Below are 19,703 nucleotides of genomic sequence, written 5' to 3'. Positions count from 1 at the left end.
GAGAATCGCTTGAACCCAGGAGGCAGAGGTTGCAATGAGCCAAGATGGTGCCACTGCACTCCAGCCTGGCAACAGAGCAGGATTCCATCTCAAAAAGAAAAAAGAAAAAGAAAAAAAGTTATCTCTGGTATTGAAAAGGCAAAAAAAAGAAAACCAAACAAGCAAACCTATACTATTAATGATTTTCTTTCCACTTGATTTGTCAATTACCAATAGAAGTACGTTGCTGTGTCCCACTATAAAGGAGAATTTCCTTACTTTTCTTTGCCTGTCTAAGTTTTTGCCTCATGTATTTTGACGCTCCGTTATAGCTGCATACCTGTTAAGGATATATGACAATTGATTTGGCCAGATGCAGTGGCTCACACTTGTACTTTTGAGGCCGAGGCAGGTGGGTCATCTGAGGTAAGGATTTTGAGACCAGCCTGATCAACATGGTGAAACCCCTTCTCTACTAAAAATAATTAGCTGGGTGTGGTGGTGGGCGCCCGTAATCCCATCTACTGGGGAGGCTGAGTCAGGAGGATTGTTTGAACCCAGGAAGCAGAGGTTGCAGTGAGCTGGGATTGCGCCATTGCACTCCAGCCTGGGCAACAGAGTGAGACTTCATTTCAAAAAAAAAAAAACAAAGTTGATTAGTTGATTTAAAGTCTTTGTCTAGTAAGTCTAATGTCTAGGGTTTTAGAAATGGTTTATCTCAAATGATTTGTTTCCATTAATGAGCTTTGTTTTTGTTTCTCTGTATTCCTCATAAACTTTGTTGTTGTTGAAACATGGACATTTGAATAGCATAAGGGGTAACTCTAGAAATCAGTTTCTCCCTCCTCAATGTTTGCTACTTTTGTTTGTTGACTTTTCCAAAATAGCTTTGCAGAGATTGTATTACTTGTTATGCATAGCCCTTGACGTTTCTGTTCCTTTAGTTTGTGTTTAGCCTGTGTTTTGACAGCGATTTCCTTGCATGCCAGGAGCTAAAGAAGCAGAAACAAGAAAAACCTCACACCTTCCAGTTTTTGTGGATGGCTCTATCCTGCAGCATCCCTTTATTTTATTTATTTTTTTTTTTGAGACAAAGTCTCACTGTATTGCCAGTCACCAGGCTGGAGTGCAGTGGCGCCATCTCAGCTCACTGCAACCTCTGCCTCCCAGGTTCAAGCAATTTTCCTGCTTCAGCCTCCCAAGTAGCTGGGACTACAGGCACACACCACCACACCCAGCTAATTTTTGTATTTTTAGTAGAGATGAGGTTTCACCGTGTTGGCCAGGATGGTCTTGATCTCTTGACCTCGTGATCCACCTGCCTCGGCCTCCCAAAGTGCTGGGATTACAGGCGTGAGCCACCACGCCCGGCCAGCATTCCTTTAACACTTAGCAAGGCTGCTTCAGACTTTGGTTCCACCTTCACTTTCTACCTAACTGATCCTAGAGATGAGCCAATGCTGAAAATCAGGGTGTTCTTAGGTCCATGATGTTAGCTGTGGGTTTTTAATAGATGCTTTATAACAGGTTGAGGAAGTTCCTTTCTATTCCTAGTTTATTGAGTGTTTTCATTGTGGCGATGTTGAACTTTGTCCAGTGTTTTTCCTTTGTACATTCTGGATATTAATACCCTGGCAGTTATGTGATTTGCAAACATTTTCTGCAATTCTGTGGCTTGCCTTTTCACTGTTCATAATATCGTGAGGGACAGAAGTTTTTAACTTTGATGAAGTTGAATTTGTCTATTTTTTCTTTTGTTGACTGAGCTTGTGTCATACCTAAGAAATCATCGCCAAATTCAATTTCATGAAATTCCCCCCTCTATGTATTCTTCTAAGAGTAATTTAAGTCCTTGACTCATTTTGTTTTCATTTTTGTGTGTGGTGTGAGGTAAGGATCCAGCTTCACACTTCTACATGGCAAGATTGTTTTCCCAGCACCATTCTTTTGCAGTAACTTCCTTTTCCCACTGCATGATCCTGATACCTTGCTGAAAATCATTTAATCATATACATGAGGATATCTTTCTGGATTATCTGTTTCACTGATGTATATGCCTATCCTTGTGCCAGAACTACAGTGGTGTTGTTTGTTTGAGATGGAGTTTTGCTCTTGTTTAATGAGTGGAGTGCAATGGCCGGGTCTTGTTGGCTCACTGCAACCTCCACCTCCCAAGTTCAAGTGATTCTCCTGCCTCAGCCTCCCAAGTAGCTGGGATTATGGACACGTGCCATCATGCCCGGCTAATTTTTGTATTTTTAGTAGAGATGGGGTTTCACTGTGTTGACCAGGCTGATCTCAAACTCCTGATCTCAGGTGATCTGCCCACCTCTGCCTCCCAAAGTGCTGGGATTACAGGTGTGAGCCACTGTGCCTGGCCCACAGTGTTTTATCTATTGTATATTTAAGTTTGAAAAAGAAGAGTGAGACTTCCTAATTTGTTCTTTTCGAGATGGAGTCTTGCTCTGTCAGCTAGGCTGGAGTGCAGTGGTATGATCTCTGCTCACTGCAACCCCCACCTCCTGGGTTCAATTCTCCTGCCTCGGCCTCCTGAGAACCTGGGACTACAGGCACATGCCAACACACCCAGCTATTTTTTTGTTTGTTTGTTTGTTTGTTTGAGACAGAGTCTTGCTCTTGTTGCTCAGGTTGGAGTGCAATGGCATGATCTCAGCTCACCACAACCTCCGCTTCCCAAGTTCAAGCAGTTCTCCTGCCTCAGCCTCCTGAGTAGCTGGGATTACAGGCATGTGCCACCTTGCCCAGCTAATTTTCTCTTTTTAGTAGAGATGGGGTTTCTCCTCATTTGTAGGGCTCCACAGGGTCGTGGGGTGTCCCTTAGGCTGTGCTGAAGTGCAGGATCCAAGAAGTAAAGAGACAGGACACTGAAGAGCTGGTGAAGAGGAGCTGGACTCAGTGGGCCATGCCACCTATCAGCAGAGATCGGTGAGACCCCAAACGCACACAAGCGTCTGTATTTATTAGGTACAGGCGGGGGGCAGGGTCGTAAGTGAGGTCATCATTTATAGTTTTGGTAATAGGGCATACATAATCACGTGAGTCACAAGTGAGGGGGCCACCCATTATGTCACTTGGGCAGAGAGGTGGGCCATGCACAGTAGTAGAGGGTCGTGTACAGAAAAGGGGTCCACCCCCATTAGGTTACTGAGACAAGGAGATGGGCTGTGTGCAACAGGTGTCGTGCGCAACACTTCTTACCTGGGGGCTGGAGACTTCAAAGGATTTCTAATAGAAGGATACTGTAAGCCAATGCAGTGGGAGCTGACAGACTTGTGCTCTTAAGATATTTATGGGAAGATGATTTGAGCTAGCACAGAAGTGAGAAAAGACTGACGGTGTACAGCCGCCGTGACTGGTCACACCACAGGGGTTCTTCTCCCTCGGCTATTTCCAAGATCTCAGGCCTGAGGCTGCTTTCCACAGGAACTGGATGCAAAGTACTACAACTCCTTTATCAGGAGGAGAGGCTCTTGCTCCAAGCCTGCCATACAGCATATGACCTTCCCTTTCAGGCAGGGACGCCACTGCCTGGGTCTTTGGTTCTTGTCCTGGTTTGGCTGTTTTCCCATGTACTGCTTCTGTTCTGTGACTTCTCTAGGCATTCCTCCTACTGCAAACTACTATATGGTTATATAGAAGGATTCTATAAATCAGCACTAAATGTGTCAGTACAGCTCCAACTACAATACCTATATGATTATATAGAGATTATATGGGACTGAGTATGTTAGATATAAATATTAAGTATGATTAAGCTAGATATATATAAGCAGTAAGTTGTACTTCAGGCACTAATTCTATACACTATTATGAGTATATATAAAGGATTATATAAAGGAAATAGCTGAGTAATAAAACTGTAAACTAGGCTATTCTTCAGGCATTAATTGTGCCTGGGGTCTGGACAGTTCTCCTTCCATGGGGGGTGCTACCCACACACATTGGTCAGGCTAGTCTCGAACTCCTATGATCTGCCCACCTCAGCCTCCCAAAGTGCTGGGATTACAGGCATGAGCCACCATAATTTTTAAAAATACTTTTAGTAGAGACAGAGTTTCACCATGTTGGCCAGGCTGGTCTCAAACTCCTGATCTCAAGTGATCCGCCTGCCTCAGCCTGCTAAAGTGCTGGGATTATAGGAGTGCACCACCGCACCTGGCTTGTTCTTCTTTGTCAATCATTTTGGCTATTTGGGGTTCCTAGAGATTCCCTATGAATTTTAGGATGGGCATTTCTATTTTTTTTTTTTAATTCATTGGTGCCATATGTGGTGGCTCACACCTGTAATCCCAGCACTTTCGCAGGCCGAGGCAGGTGGATCACCTAAAATCAGGCATTTGAGACCACTCTGGCAAATGTGGTGAAACCTCATCTCTACTAAAAATACAAAAATTAACTCAGCACAATGGCGTGTAGTCCCAGCTACTCAGGAGGCTGAGGCAGAAGAATCACTTGAACCCGGGAGGCAGAGGTTGCAGTGAGCTGAGATCGTGCCACTGCACTCCAGCCTGGGAGACAGAGCAAGACTCTGTCTCCAGAAAAAAGGTCGTTGGTATTTTGATAGGAGCTGCATTGAATTTATAGAACATCTTTAGTAGTATTGATATCTTAATATTAAATCTTAAATGTCTTTCTATTCATTTATATCTTCTTTAATTTCTTTCAGCAACATTTTATTGTTTTCAGTGTACAGGTCTTCTGCCACCTTTATTATTGTTCATGGTATTCTTTTTTTTTTTTTTTTGAGACGGAGTTTCACTCTTGTTACCCAGGCTGGAGTGCAATGGCGCCATCTCGGCTCACCGCAACCTCCACCTCCTGAGTAGCTGGGACTACAGGCACACGCCACCATGCCCAGCTAATTTTTTGTATTTTTAGTAGAGACGGGGTTTCACCATGTTGACCAGGATGGTCTCGATCTCCTAATCTTGTGATCCACCCGCCTCGGCCTCCCAAAGTGCTGGGATTACAGGCTTGAGCCACCGCGCCCGGCCCGGTATTGTTTCTTAATTTCCTTCTCAGATTATATATTGTTAGTGTGTATAAATGAGACTGATTTTTCTTTAAGGGATGGCGTCCCACTCTTGCCCAGTCTGGAGTACATTGGCTGTTCACAGGAGCACTCATAGTATGCTACAGCCTTGAACTCCTGGGCTCAAGCAATCCTCCCGACAGCCTGCAAAGCAGCTTGGACTACAGGTTAATGCCACCACACCCAGCTGAAATTGTTTCATGTTGATTTGGTATCCTGCAACTTTGTGGAAGTTACTAGTTCCAATATTTTGGGGTGTTCTCTGCGTGTGTGCATGTGCAGTCTTTAGGATTTACTACTTACTGTTTCATCTGTGAACAGAGGTAATTTTCCTTCTTCCTTTCCAGTTTGGATGCATTTTTTTCTTGCTTAATCGTTGTCTATGACTTCCAAGAGTGCATTGAGACAAGTGATGAAAAGCAGGTTCCTGGTTTGTTCCTGATCTTAGTGCAGAAGTTTTTGTATTTCTCCACTGATCTTAATGTTTCTGTGGAGTTTTTAAATATGGCTTGTATTGAGTAGTTTCTCTCTAGCCCACATTCTGTGTTTTGTCATGAATTGGTTTTGTATTCTGTCAGACGTTTTTTCTACATTACATTGAGATGACTGTGGTGTGTTGAGCATTTTTACCTGTTGAACCGTCTTTGCATTTTAGGGATAAATCTCACTTGGTCATGGTGCGTAATCTTTAATATGCTGCTGAATATGGTTTGCTAGTATTCAAGGATTTTTGGGTGCATATTCACGAAGGACACTTGTCTGCAGCTTTCATTCTTGTGACTTTTCTTCAGTGTCTGTGTAATTTGGGTCTCATAAAATGAGTTTGGAGTGTTCCGTTTTTTCAAAGTTTCGGGAAGATCGATATTAACATTTTAAATGTTTAGGTGATTTTCGCAGGAAAACTCTGGCCTTTGGTTTTTATTGTTTTTGTTTTGTTTCTTCGTCAGTCTCCTAGAACTGAAGACCTGTTCCGATTTTGTTTCTTCATGACTCAGACTCTGTACATTACGTGTTTGTAGACATCTGTCCACGTCACCAGTGTTATCCCAACTTATTTCTGTACCCTTAGACATCTTTAAGTAAAAGGTCTAGGCATTGTTTTCCCATTATTATGGTATATGATCTGCTGCTGTTGATGTGGTGGTCAGGTGTTTGACTATGGGACGCATTTCATGGACCTGCGATTTGTAGGAAGCCTGTGTCCCTGTGTGGGACTTTCGTATTTCTCCCTCACCTCTGCTTAGTTGAGGCAAAAACAGGGGCTTGGAATTCTTTACCCAAAGAGGTGTGGCTCTGGTAAAATCTCAATTAGGGTTTTGAAAAAGTTTATTTTGAAGGCAGGACTTGTTACGAATGTAATTCTCTGGGCATCTTCCAAAATAATGGCAGGGTGCTTTGGAAAGGAACAGGAGGATCACTTGAGGCCAGGTGTGCCAGACCTCATCTCCAAATACATGAATAATAAATACAATAATAAATCGATATCTAGAGAGATGGGCCTTATTTCATTAAAATGAAAGGGCTTATTGCTGGTTTCCTTGCCTCAGCACATACCTGCTAGTGTCTAATGCTATGTGCCCTCCACCTCACTCATCTATTCCAATACTTCTTAGGGTGCTTGGGCTTCTTCAGGGTTATTTTTTGCTCTTAGGAAAAATACTGCTCCAATGGTTTTTTTCCCTCGAGATGGAGTTTTGCTGTGTCACCCAGGCTGGAGTACAGTGGTGTGATCTCAGCTCACGGCAACCTCCACCTCCCAGGTTCAAGAGATTCTCCTGCCTCAGCCTCCTGAGTAGCTGGGACTACAGGCGCGTGCCACCATACTTTAGTAGAGACAGGGTTTCACCATATTGGTCAGGCTGGTTTCAAACTTGTGATCCGCCTGCCTTGGCCTCCCAAAGTGCTGGGATTACAGATGTGAGCCACCTTGCTCAGCCTGTTCCAATAGTCTTTAAGCACAAATGCACAATAAACTACCTGGACATTAGAGAAAAATTACTGGGCTGCAGATTATGGTAAAGTTCAAATTACATGAAACGGCACTGCAGTGTATCTATTAACACCCCTCCTTCCTTCATGCATATTTATTTATTTTCTGTGGTCATCACCACTTAGGATTCTCGAATTGACTAATTTTGGTACTTTTAATCAATGAGAAATGTCATCTAGTTGACATTTTATTTGGCTGTTTCCTCATTACCAAGGAAATGGACCTTTTTTCATACATTGTCTTTCATTTTCAGTTAAATGTTTATTTTCCTATGTTTTAATCGTGTTCATTTTTACTCTACAAATTAATCCTTTTATATTGCATGTACTGCAGGTATTTTTCTCCTACTTTGTTCTTTGTTGTTTACCTTCCTAATTTGAATACATTTAAATTTATCACTATGTTCTTTTCATTGCTTACTCTTTTATTCTTTATTATTCTTTTATTTATTTTGAGACAGAGTCTCATTCTATTCCCAGGCTGAGACTGGAGTGCAGTGGCATGACTTCGGCTCACTGCAACTTCTGCCTCTTGGATTAAAGCAATTGTCAGCCTCCTGAGTAGCTGGGATTACAGGCATGTGCCACCACACCTGGCTAATGGTTTGCATTTTTATTAGAGTAAATCCCAGCACTTTGGGAGTCTGAGATGGGCAGATCACAAGGTCAGGATTTCAAGACCATCCTGGCCAACTTGGTGAAACCCCATCTCTACTATTAGCTAGGTGTGGTGGTGGGTGCCTATAATCCCAGCTCTCAGGAGGCTGGGGCAGGAGAGTCATTTGGAACCCGGGAGATGGAGGTTGCAGTGAGCCTAGATCGTGCCATTGCACTCCAGCCTGGCAAAAGAGCAAGACTATGTCTCAAAAAAAAAAAAGCGTTCTGGTTTTATGTTTTATATTAAGTCTATAGTAAATTGATTTGCCCATCAAGTAGAGGTGATAAATTTTCCTAATTATATAAGTTTGTCCCTGTCCTATGTAATAAGGTGCTCTTGGGCCGGGCGCAGTGGCTCACACGTATAATCCCAGCACTTTGGGAGGCTGAGGCGGGTGGATCACAAGGTCAAGAGATCGAGACCATCCTGGTCAACAAGGTAAAACCCCGTCTCTACTAAAAATACACAAATTAGCTAGGCATGGTGGTCCCAGCTAAACTCCGTCTCAAAAAAAAAATAAAAATAAGGTGCTCTTGATTCTGCTGCTCATTGTGCAATGTCTCCTCTGAAATTAATCAGTTTTGCACAATGTAAAATTGCTGGCCCATTGAAGACATTCTCCTTTCCTTTGATCTCTGCCAACACTGTGCTGTCTGGAATATTACATTTCGAAAATTCTTTATGTGCATTAGACAGGCCATCACTGCGTTGGTTAGAAGACTTTGACAGTTGACTGATTTCATTATTCCTAATAGGTTAGTAAATGTCAAGCTTTGTGAACAGCCATTTCAGAGGATAAGCAGTCTCAGGACCACTAATATTAAAACTCTCTTCTGCACACCAGGGAGTAGGACTTTTTTTTTTTTTGAGACAGTCTCACTCTTGTTACCCAGGCTGGAGTGCAATGGCACGATCTTCGTGATCTCGGCTCACCGCAACCTCCACCTCCTGGGTTCAGGCAATTCTCCTGCCTCAGCCCCCTGAGTAGCTGGGATTACAGGCACGCGCCACCATGCCCAGCTAATTTTTTGTATTTTTAGTAGAGACGGGGTTTCACCATGTTGACCAGGATGGTCTCGATCTCTTGACCTCGTGATCCACCTGCCTTGGCCTCCCAAAGTGCTGGGATTACAGGCGTGAGCCACCGCGCCCGGCGGTAGTAGGACTTTATGACAGATACTAGAGTTCAGTTCTACAAAGAAAAATTTGGGGGTCACCTAGCAGCATAGAATTGTGTGTGGAAGTTATTATAGACAAGAGAATGAAAGTTTGACCAAGCTGTAGATTAAATGTTTGGAGACCACAGAATCATGCTGATACAAGAGTTAGAAAGAAATTATTTAGGCAGATAGTGAGGGTAAAGGAGTCCTTGGCAAGGCTTCCCTTTTAACAAAAAGCAGCCCCCAAATCATTTCTAACAGAGAGCAGCCTGAAAAATCAGGCTGCAAACACAGATAAGCGAGCTGGGATCTTGCACAGATGAATGCCAAAAGCTGTGCCAACAGAAAAGGGCTACCTGGGGGTCATACATGTTCATCCTGGAAGCTTCATCTTCCCTTTTCTTTGTCACCATGTTTACAGTAAAGGAACAGGCAACATGGCACCAGCCAGGTGGATAATCCATCTGCATAATAAAAGATTAGGGTGGGGGTGGCCAGATTCTCACATGGTATGCAAATGGTACACCTGGTCTGACCAATCTTTTGTGCCCTATGTAAATCAGACACTGCCTCCTCAAGTTCATCTATAAAACTCTGTATTTCACTGCAAAAGCAGCAACCCATTTTTCTGGGATGCCTCTCTCTGCAGCAGAGAGAGCTCATCTCTTTCTTTCGCCTATTAAACTTCTGCTTGGAACCTCACTCTTGGTGTCTCCAGATCCTAGTTTTCTCTGGCCACAAGACAACGACTTTTACAGGTATTTACCCCAGACGATGACACTGCTTCAATGTGAAGTCTCATGAATTGAGTCTAGATCCCCAGTGAGGTCAGTCTCACCTGTCCTCCTCTGCACATATCTGGGATGTGTCACGGCTTGGTGGTTTTTGAAGATGTGGCTGGAACTTCATCCAGGAGGAGTGGGCTTTGCTGGGTTTTTCCCTGAAGAATCTGTACAGAGATGTGATATGGGAAGCCATCAGCACTTGAATTCTGTAAGTGAGGATATGTTTTTCTTTTAGTCAATTAGAGAACAAGTGTTTCTTGGCCATCAGTGCTGTTCCAAAATTTGGAATGTAGAAAGGAAGTATTTTCATGAATTGCTCAGGCGTAGGTGCAGTGTACAATGAACCTACAATCCAGTAAGTTTTCCGTACTTTCTAAATGATAATGATTTTTCTGGGTCTACATTTTAGGAAACAAATGGGAGAACCAGAACATTAAAGATCTTAAAGATCAATACTAAAACCCCAGGAGAAATCTAAGGTGATTTGCACTCTCAAGAGGAAAAAAAGGTCCCTTGAGGGGAATCTTAGCGTGTTATCAATTTTTCAAACAAAATTTTCAACAAAAATATATACTTAATGTAACATAGATGTTGAAATATTTGTAAAATAGTTAATTTGGAAACAGAACTAAGAAACTTTATATATGGATGTTACTATTTTTATAATAGCTATGGGGGAGTCCTGTTGCAGAGTAATCAATGCATTTACTTTCAAACAATTCATACATGGCAGAAAACCTGCACTTTCCATGATATTGGTAGCAATGTACGTTCAAAACCTATTAAGTGTTTAATTAATGAACCACTAACAATGGGTTTGTCATTTTTTACAGAAGTCATTGTAGAAAGATTGTGAAAATAAGATAGTTGGTGTGGAGAAACCTTCGGCTAGATGCCAAATCTGAATGCCTTTGAGTCTGTGAACACATTTATAATGTACACATTGAAGTATTTTTTTTTTTTTTTTTTTTTTTGAGACGGACTTTCACTCGTTACCCAGGCTGGAGTGTAATGGCATGATCTCGTCTCACCGCAACCTCCGCCTCCTGGGTTCAGGCAATTCTCCTGCCTCAGCCTCCTGTGAGTAGCTGGGATTACAGGCACGTGCCACTATGCCCAGCTAATTTTTTGTATTTTTAGTAAAGATGGGGTTTCGCCATGTTGACCAGGATGGTCTCCATCTCTTGACCTCGTGATCCACCTGCCTCGGCCTCCCAAAGTGCTGGGATTACAGGGTTGAGCCACTGCACCCGGCCGCATTTTTCTATTAAATCTGCTATCTTTTCTCACAGGCAGTTTCTGTTGTCAGCTTTTCTTTTTCCTGATGCATGGGCTGTACTTGTTGCAAAATGGACATTTTTGATAACATACTGAATCCTCTCAGAGTATGTTCAGTTTCTACAAGGCCTTGTTATTATTATTTGCTTTATTTTTTTAGTGACTGATGGGACTGTTTTGGTGAAGTCTATTTCTGTGAGAGAAAAGAAGCATACCTAGTGTTAAAGAGAGGTTTATTTTAGAAATAACCTGAGAGGGGCTTCTGGCCAATTTTGGCCAGGAGTGATTTTTCTTATAGACTAAGAATATATGTTGGTTTTAGGGTGGGGGGGCTTCTTACAAGCTTGGAATGTTTACCTGTGGGGAAAACTTGATGGCAGGGTTGGAATATCTCTGGGAGGAATGAGGGTTATCTTGGGGCTAGCATCTTCCCAGCCAGAGCAGAGCTCTCTTGGCACTAGCATGTCTCTGACTGGGGAAGAGTCTGGAATGTTTTTGGTCAGAGATGTTATTTTTGGTTTATGGTCATGCTGAGCTTAGCTATTAGGCTGATGCTGTTTGGATTTAGGCGGTGATGAAGGTGAATTTTTAGATCAGCTGTTTTTCCACTATAGCGTCCACCATAGAGATGCTCCAGCTCTGTCAGTTTCTTTCTCATAACTTTAAGCCTCTGAATGCTCTTGGGGAGGAGAAGTGGCTCAGCTTTGTTTCTGCGTGCAGCCATCCTGTTCCTCTCTTGGACAGCACTCAGATGTTAAACTGCACTAATTGCTGGTTGATGGCTCTACTGTTCTCAAAAAAGTCCAGGGTCAAATTTGCCCTATAAATTAATCCAAATGTGTTCTCTTCTTTCTGAGAGTACTATCTGAGATCAGTGTTTAATAGGTGTTTGTTTAGACTCTTAATGGACTTCTCCTAACAGTGTTTTCCCCTAGTTTTCTCCACAAATTAGCTGGCCTACAGTGCAGGCTGTATCTTCATTAAATCCATGAATCTCCTGTGAATTTCACCTCCATTTCCACTGCATTGAGAATGGGGTGCTGTTTGGCAAGAGGTTAGGAGCTATGTGTTCAACAGCTTGCTTCTCTTCCACCTGAAGGCAGAATCTGACAGGGCTCTAAAGCTTGGGTAGAAACATTGGCAAGCTGCTTTCTGAGTAATCTTCTATTTGGGAACTGAGTGTTCAGAGGCAGGGAGGGACAAGAGCCTGATGTCGTCTTGGCCTGTCTCCTGGCATGGATCCACCACCTCACGAGCTGAGGTGAGGTTGGTCAGTGTCCTAGTAGTCTGAGCACCCCATGCTCACAGTAGAACCTCCGGTCAGTAGGAGCTGAGTACAAAAACCAGGTCCCCACTTTTCTAACGTACTACACAGGATGTAACTTCAGTAATGGGTAGGTGGAGGTAAGATGAGAAAAGCCAAAGTCTTGCCCTTCCTAGGAAAAAACCTGACTAGAAGCTGGGTGACAGAGCAGGAGCACTGCTATCGTGTACAAACACCCATTTTATAATTCACCTTAATAAAAAACCGCCTAAATCCAAAGGGCATCAGCCTAATGGCTAAGGTCAACATGACCATAAACCACAAAATAACATCTCCAACCAGAAACATTCCAGAGTCCTCCCCAACAAGAGACATGCTAGCCCCAAGATAACCCCCTCCACCCAGGAAGATGCTAGCCCTGAGATAACCCGCCCCCTGCCACTTGCCCAGAGACATTCCAACCCCAGCATAAACTTCTCCCCCACACCAAAACATTCCAAGCTTGTAATCCCCCCCCCTCTAAAACCAATATACATTCTTAGTCTGCAAGAGAAAGTGCTCCTGTCCAAAATCAACCAGAAGCCCCTCAGATTTTTTTCTAAAATAAACCTGTCTTTGATTGTCAAGGTGTTTCATGTTTCTTTCCTCTTTTGCTAACTCTTACATTTTGTGCCAAAACTCAGGACGGATGCTGGGGGCACAGGCGCTCTTGCAACTAGGAAGCAGTGGGCAACGGCAGCTCATCCTGAGGGTCTCTGGCCAGTTGCCCTGTCTTTTCTCTCAGTTCACTTTGCCCTTATTCTCCCATTTCTCTCTCTCTCTTCCCTGTGCGGCTGCAGTCCGAGAGGCCCTTTGCCGATTCCAACCAGAACAGCCAACGTTGGACACTAATTCAGCCTACTAGTAAGATCTGCCTTCCCCTGTCTTTCTCATGGTACCCAGGAAAAGTCAGGTCTGCAGTCTTGGTCCTTAGAGGATCACTGGGACTAAGCTAAAGGAAATCTTGGGGACACCCAGTTTCTTCTGAGCTTGACTGTCCTATTTAGAAAGAGGACTCCACCTCTCTGTCTTTTGTCTGGGGATGCCTAGAACTAAAACAGACACCCTCAGATTCTTCTCACCAGTCCACATGGGTGCCAAACAATCCCACATTCCTATGCCCTGTCCACTTTGCTGTCTTCTTCACAACCTTGCCAAACCTGGCTTAAGCATTTAGTCTTTTATTGTAATATGGCCAGGGCCCCAATACACATTAGATAATGACAGCTCATAGCCTCAAAATGACACCTTTAAATTGCATATTCTCAGGAACCTTAACAACTTTATAACCAGGAATAGCAAATGGCAAGAGGTTCTCTATATTCAGACTTAGAGGGGAGACCCCCTCACCTCCTGTTTCCTGGTCTCCACCTCCTCCTTCCCCTCCCCTCCAGATGGGAAGGAGGGTGAAAAAAAAAAAAATACCAAAGATTTGGGAAGATGACTCCCTTTTCGGTTCCCAGCATCTCTGCTATCTGTAAGCCTTGAAAGAGTTGCAAATGAATGTTATCCCTACCAGCTGGAGCCCGGCACTGGGTCACGCCTCCATGTCTGCACAGCCCAGGCTCACTCCTGGAAACACCTTTGCCAACTAATAGTTTACTGCCTTTGTCTTGTCTCTGTAAGCCCCCTCCCCCGCTGGTCCCCATTCACACTGCATATGAATTAGCAAATCAGTAAAGCCAAAAGATTGTAAGGTTGGACATCCAACAAACACACAATGACATAGTTTCACTTCAGTTTCCCCTTTAGCATTGTAAGCCTATAAAAGGGGAGAGAAGCTGCTTCTTGGGGAGCTCGGTAAATGAGGCTATAGCCTCCCCCCAGCTCCCAGCAAAATAAAAAGCCACTTCCTTCTTCACTTTAGTGTTTGATTGGTTTCTCGCCATTCCTGCTTCGCCTTAAATCCCAACCCTCCCTGTGTCAAGCTTGCACCTCTCATAAAATCTTTCTTAATGAAAAACCTCCCCAGGTCTCTCCCTCCCCCAAGCTGTGTGTATATTCAAAGGCTTCTCTTCATAAATCTTGCTTTCCTGGTGTCCTGGAAAAGGTTTCTTCCCAGTTAACTGGTAAGAATTACTTTTCTCCACTCTGTCTTGCCACTCTTGGTGCATGTATGAAAGACCCTAAGAATGATGTCTGGTGACCTGGGAAAACAGAAAAGGTTTTCCACAGATCCTGTTTTGGGAAAAATCTGTTTTCCTTATGGAACCCCTGGAATTAAAGGTGAATACATACCTCTCAAAATCTTTGTCTTCTTGTTTATTAGGCCCTGGAAACTCTTTTCCTAGCCCTGTTCTTAAAGAGCCCCACCCAAAGGCCAATAATCCAATTGAGAAATTAGTAGGAAAAAATCTTATAACTACTTAATCTTGTGATTGTCTGTGTGGCTCTATATGTGTTATGTGTGCAATGTCTATTAAAGGAGCTCTAATCGGCCAAAAAAATAATAAGCACTTAAATATTTTTATGGGAAAAGTAAAAGCTGTGGGACCTTTCAGTTCACGTGATGTTAATCTTTACAACTTACTGATACAGTAAAGTGAGAAGTGTTTTAAGAGTTGACAGCATACATTTTTGTTTGCATTTATTAATCAAGTAATTTTATTCCTACCTCTGCCAAATACTATAAGATCTCAAAACAAAACTATAACTCAGCTCAAACAAAATCTTTGCTTGTGTAATTTTTTTAATAAAGATTAATATTGGATTAATGAAAATAGTTGTATCTAAGCTATTTAGTATCCTGACTTCTAATCTTGTGGCCTTAGGCAGTCTAGTCCACAGGCATGAAGGCAGTTTGTTTTGGGAAAGGACTGTTATCTTTGATAATAAAGAAAAGATAATATATATTTAAAAATTTTTATATGGTAAACTTTTGTCCTAAAGTAAATTAACTGGTTGCTTAGAGAGGAATGTTTACATCAAGTCAGAAAGTTGAGGCATGTCAGAGATTGTCTGTGAAAGTCATGAAAATTTTATAAAAGGGAATTTAGTGCAAGAAATGTACAATTTAAAAGTGATTAGGCCTCCTTACTACTTTATAAAATGTCAGTACTCTTTGCCTGCTTTACAGTTAGATAAAACTTAGGATACATAGAGTTAAATGCTGGAATAAGCCAGACCTTATCTGTACTTCTGTCTAGGTCCAAGGTTTTCAACAAAAGTTAACAGTGTAACATGTATTTGAAACTACTGAAGAAACAGCTTATGTGCAAACTGTTTAAGGAAAGTAAAATATACTTTTGGTAAATAGATTATAAGGAGGCATAAGAATGTGGATTTATACCTATATTAAAAGGTTACAGAATTGCTTTGAAGGTTTAAGCAAGTTTTGGAAGGTTAATTGTAAAGGAAATTCTGTGTGTAAACATATTGGCTAAAGTTGAAGGGTGTTATCCAGTTTTTCTGTAAATTGAGCATTAAAATAAAAGCACACACAAAAAAGCACAAAAATAAAAAATAAAAGCACAGGGTGCAGTGGTTCACACCTGTAATCCCACCAGTTTGGGAGGCTGAGGTGAGTGTATCACATGAGGTCAGGAGTTTGAGACCTGCCTGACTAGCATGGAGAAACCCCGTCTCTACTAAAAATACAAAATTAGGTGTGGTAGTGCATGCCTATAATCCCATCTACTTGGGAGGCTGAGGCAGGAGAATCGCTTGAACCCAGGAGGTGGAGGTTGCAGTAAGCAGAGATTGTGCCATTGCACTCTAGCCTGGGCAACAAGAGCGAAATGCTGTCTCAAAAAAAAGCACAATGGGTTTCTCTTAAAGCACTAAGCTGCTTTTTAATGAAAATTGTAAAGGATTAAAAGTGTCTATAAAAATCTTACCTTTTGGTCAAACATTAAAATTGGGTAAATGCATCTACATGGTTTTATTAAAAATGGAGTTTAATATTAATAGTACACTAATATAAAGGTAAAATTTGGCTTATTTGGTATAAAATCATACAGGAAGCATTGTTAAGTACAAAATGGTGTTTGGCTTTCTTTGGGCTATAGTTGTGTAAATATGTATGTGTTCCAAAGTTATGGGAGATTCCTATAATTCTCATATATCTTAGTGTATAATAATTATAATTGTTAGGTTCAAAATATTATGTGCCACAGAGGAACAGATATCCTTCTCAATTGTGTCTTTATGGTTATCCTAAAACTTTTTTGTTTTTTTAAAGGATTTTTGCTCTTATCACCCAGGCGGGAGTACAGTGGTGCAATCTCAGCTCACTGCAACCTCTACTTCCTGGGTTCAAGTGATTCTCCTGCCTCAGCCTCCAGAGTAGCTTGGATTACAGGCACCTGCCAGCATGCCCAGCTAATTTTTGTATTTTTAGTGGAGATGGGATATCACTGTAATGGCCAGGCTGGTCTCAAACTCCTGACCTCAAGTGATCTGCCCACCTCAGCCCTCCTAAAGTGCTGGGATTACAGGTGTGAGCCACCACACCTGGCCTGTCCTAAAACTTTTTGTCATCCACAAACAATTGTTGTCTTGTTTTGGTCCTCTTTAAAAAGGTAGTTTTATAATCAGCTATACAGCTCTGACAGGTGCTCTTGAATGCAGGTTTCTGATAACTTTGAAAATGATGACATCAGAATAGAGGAAAATGTTCAGAAGTCTTAAAAAGCTAAAATGTTAATATCAATCAGAACAGGAATTAACTGCATGAGCTAAACTATAGGAGACTGGAGTGATTTTTTTTTCTTTTTCTTTTGAGACAGAGTCTTGCTCTGTAGCCCAGGCTGGAGTGTGGTGGTGCAATCTCTGTTCACTGCATCCTCCACATCCTGAGTTCAAGCAATTCTCCTGTCTCAGCCTCCCAAGTAGCTGGGGTTACAGGCATGTGCCACCATACCTGGCTAATTTTTGTATTTTTAGTAGAGATGGGGTCAAGACCCTGTGGGTCAAGATGGCCAGGGGCAAACCTATGCTATTTCTAGTTAAAAATTATAAGCTTGCTATGCTTATTGTACACTGAAGTTTATACCCCAAACTAAGCCATATCAATTATTGATTCAGTAAAGCAGAAATCAAGCAGCAACAGGAGGCCTAAGGTAAAGACCATCTGAGAGCGCCGTGAAACTGTGGAACACCACGGGGTGGCTGCAGAGCAGGAAATACTGCTTTGGTCCCATGAATGCCTTTTGAACATGGAGGTGGCATGAGGGTCTTGTAAAGAGGGCTCATGTAAGATCTCTGAGAAGGGAGGTGACCTCTGCTCACAGGATCCAGGAGGATCTTTGCAGACGGGAGCTTGCGAGGAAGAAAAGCCTTGCAGGGCAGAGATATTGGAACACCACAGACTCTGCCTAGGTTCTCAGAATATTGAGTAATTTTGATTGCTCTGTGTCCGAAATGCTTGGGAGATAAAAAGCCCCTTGATGCAGTGGGTGTGGTCAGACCTGGAGGATAAGGTGCCTTATCCACTGTGCTTCTGATGCAACAACTTGATAGCAACCGATGGTAGAATTCAGTGTTCTAGGTTTGCCTCAGAAACACATCTGCTACTCAGTACTGCAGACCACACCTCTCCCCCTGGCTATCTTGACCCACGTTAGTTTCAAAGCCTTCTACTATAGTCTCAAGGCCTCCCTTGATCACCTTCCCTGCTCCCCCACCTCTCAATTAACAACTGTGTGCACCTAATAAAACCTGTGGAAATGAGAACTTGGAGTCAATGCAGTCCGGATGCTTGTGTTACCCATGCTCTAAAATTCTACTCTTGTGTCTTTGTCTTTATTTCCTTTTCTCAATCCCTCATCACCGCCAGGACTAAGGGCACCCACGAACAGGGTTGGGCTGGTAGCCAGCATTGGCCGGGCTGGTCTCAAAACTCAGAACCTCAGTTGATCCACCCACCTCGGCCTCCCAAAGTCCTGGGATTACAGGAGTGAGCCACTGCACCCAGCCTGGAGTGATCTTTTTAATGTATTGCTTAAAATATTGCTAATCATTTGTTTTGCTTTTCAAAGTCCAAGAAGTTTTTGAGCTATTGATAGCTTTTAACAATTTAGTCATACTCCCATGAACAAAATTTGGAGCATAGTTATTTCTCTCTACCTGATTTACTCCAGAATTTAGAAACTATCTGTAAGTATTCTTAAGTTACGGTAGTATAGTTATTTGCATAAGTGCAATAAGAATCTGTTTTCTTTTGTAACAGGACACAATTGGAAAAACTGGTTATTTTACCAAGGCTTTAACTGAAACGGTGTGCTAGCCTTTAAGCAATCAAATTTGACTCATAGAGCCAGGCGCAGTGGCTCACACCTGTAATCCCAGCACTTTGGGAGGCCTAGGCGGGTGAATCACAAGGTCAAGAGATCAAGACCATCCTGGTCAACATGGTGAAACCCTGTCTGTACTAAAAATACAAAAAATTAGCTGGGCATAGTGGCGCGTGCCTGTAATCCCAGCCACTCAGGAGGCTGAGGCAGGAGAATTGCCTGAACCCAGGAGGCGGAGGTTGCGGTGAGCCGAGATCACGCCATTGCACTCCAGCCTGGGTAACAAGAGCGAAACTCCATCTCAAAAAAAAAAAAAAAAAAAAAATTGACTCACGGAGCCAATAAAGTTCTTGAAAAGCTAGCCTCAGATTTTGTGTACACAGTTCTGGTACGGGTTTCCGATGTGTGGTAAACAAAGAATGACACTTTCTGACAGGCTGGGAACCCCAAGTTATCTTGGAACCTTAGAAGAGGAATTCATCCAGCTCATAAGTACTTGATGGTACAGATCCATGGCTGGGCTTTAAAAAGGTGTTACCTCAGATTCCTTCTATGAAACAAAGTTTCATCAAAGCCAATTTAAAAGGCCTATATAGCAAATAAGCCAAGTATAATAGAATATAATAAAGCAAATCAATCTTAGTGAGGTAGGAGATCCTTAATCACCCTTAAGCATCTAAGACCATCCCCCCCTTGACTTCCACATTGCATTTCAGTAGGAGAAGTAAAGACTGGCAGACTGGGCACCACCTTAATGGCCCTCCTGTAGATCACAGGCATGGTGTGGAGGAATCTTTCCGGAAAGCATTGTTTTTACTTAAGATCAAACCGCCACCTAAGTCACTATGCCCCACACCTACTCCATGGCCCAAGACCCTTTCACATATAAATTAGAGTGGTAAGCCCAAGGCCCTTTCACCTGTAACTTCTAGAGGTGTAAGCCTTTAAAAGGGCAGGGACTTTGTCTTCTGAGCTCAAGCTTGACTGTTAGGCAACTATGCCACCTTGCACCCGGCTGCATAAATCACCCTTTCCTTCCCAGTTTGGTGTTCAAGAGGTCTGTCTTTTAATGAGAATAGTAAACTTGAGAGAGAAAATTATGTTTCAAAAACTATAGCATACCTGTTCTTAAATTCTAATTTTTTTTAATTTTTACTATTTTCTGTTCAAATTAAATTCTAATTTTTCTGGCTACAAGTTTCCAAAATATGCTGTGCCTTCTAAAAGTCCTATAAACTGAAAACGAATGTTTAAGCTGGTGCTGC

General features: G+C 42.5%; 1 protein-coding gene and 1 pseudogene across 5 annotated transcripts in view; one reads left to right on the top strand and one right to left on the bottom strand.

Moving 5' to 3' along the window:
* Positions 1–19,703, bottom strand: part of LOC118150262 (interferon-induced transmembrane protein 3-like) — a 144,229-nt pseudogene that overhangs the window by 104,574 nt on the left and 19,952 nt on the right. The window contains exon 2 of the transcript XR_013531071.1: positions 9,678–9,788. The product of XR_013531071.1 is annotated as an interferon-induced transmembrane protein 3-like (transcript). The remainder of the gene's footprint in view (positions 1–9,677; positions 9,789–19,703) is intronic.
* LOC103789779 (uncharacterized) overlaps positions 1–19,703 on the top strand; it is a 105,994-nt gene that overhangs the window by 70,680 nt on the left and 15,611 nt on the right. For 2 of the 4 annotated variants that reach the window (XM_054250139.2, XM_054250140.2), the window contains exon 6: positions 13,006–13,069. The exons of 1 other annotated variant lie outside the window; for it this stretch is intronic. In XM_054250139.2, the coding sequence (XP_054106114.1) occupies positions 13,006–13,057 (52 nt within the window). In that variant the 3' untranslated portion in view covers positions 13,058–13,069. Of the gene's footprint in view, positions 1–13,005; positions 17,882–19,703 lie in introns of those variants that run through there. One more of the 4 variants, XM_078360660.1, reaches the window with a different exon arrangement.

Source organism: Callithrix jacchus, chromosome 22 (assembly GCF_049354715.1).
Source record: "Callithrix jacchus isolate 240 chromosome 22, calJac240_pri, whole genome shotgun sequence".
NCBI lineage: Eukaryota > Metazoa > Chordata > Mammalia > Primates > Cebidae > Callithrix > Callithrix jacchus.
The sequence above is the reverse complement of the archived record's forward strand: the minus strand, read 5'-3'. Positions and strand labels throughout refer to the sequence as shown.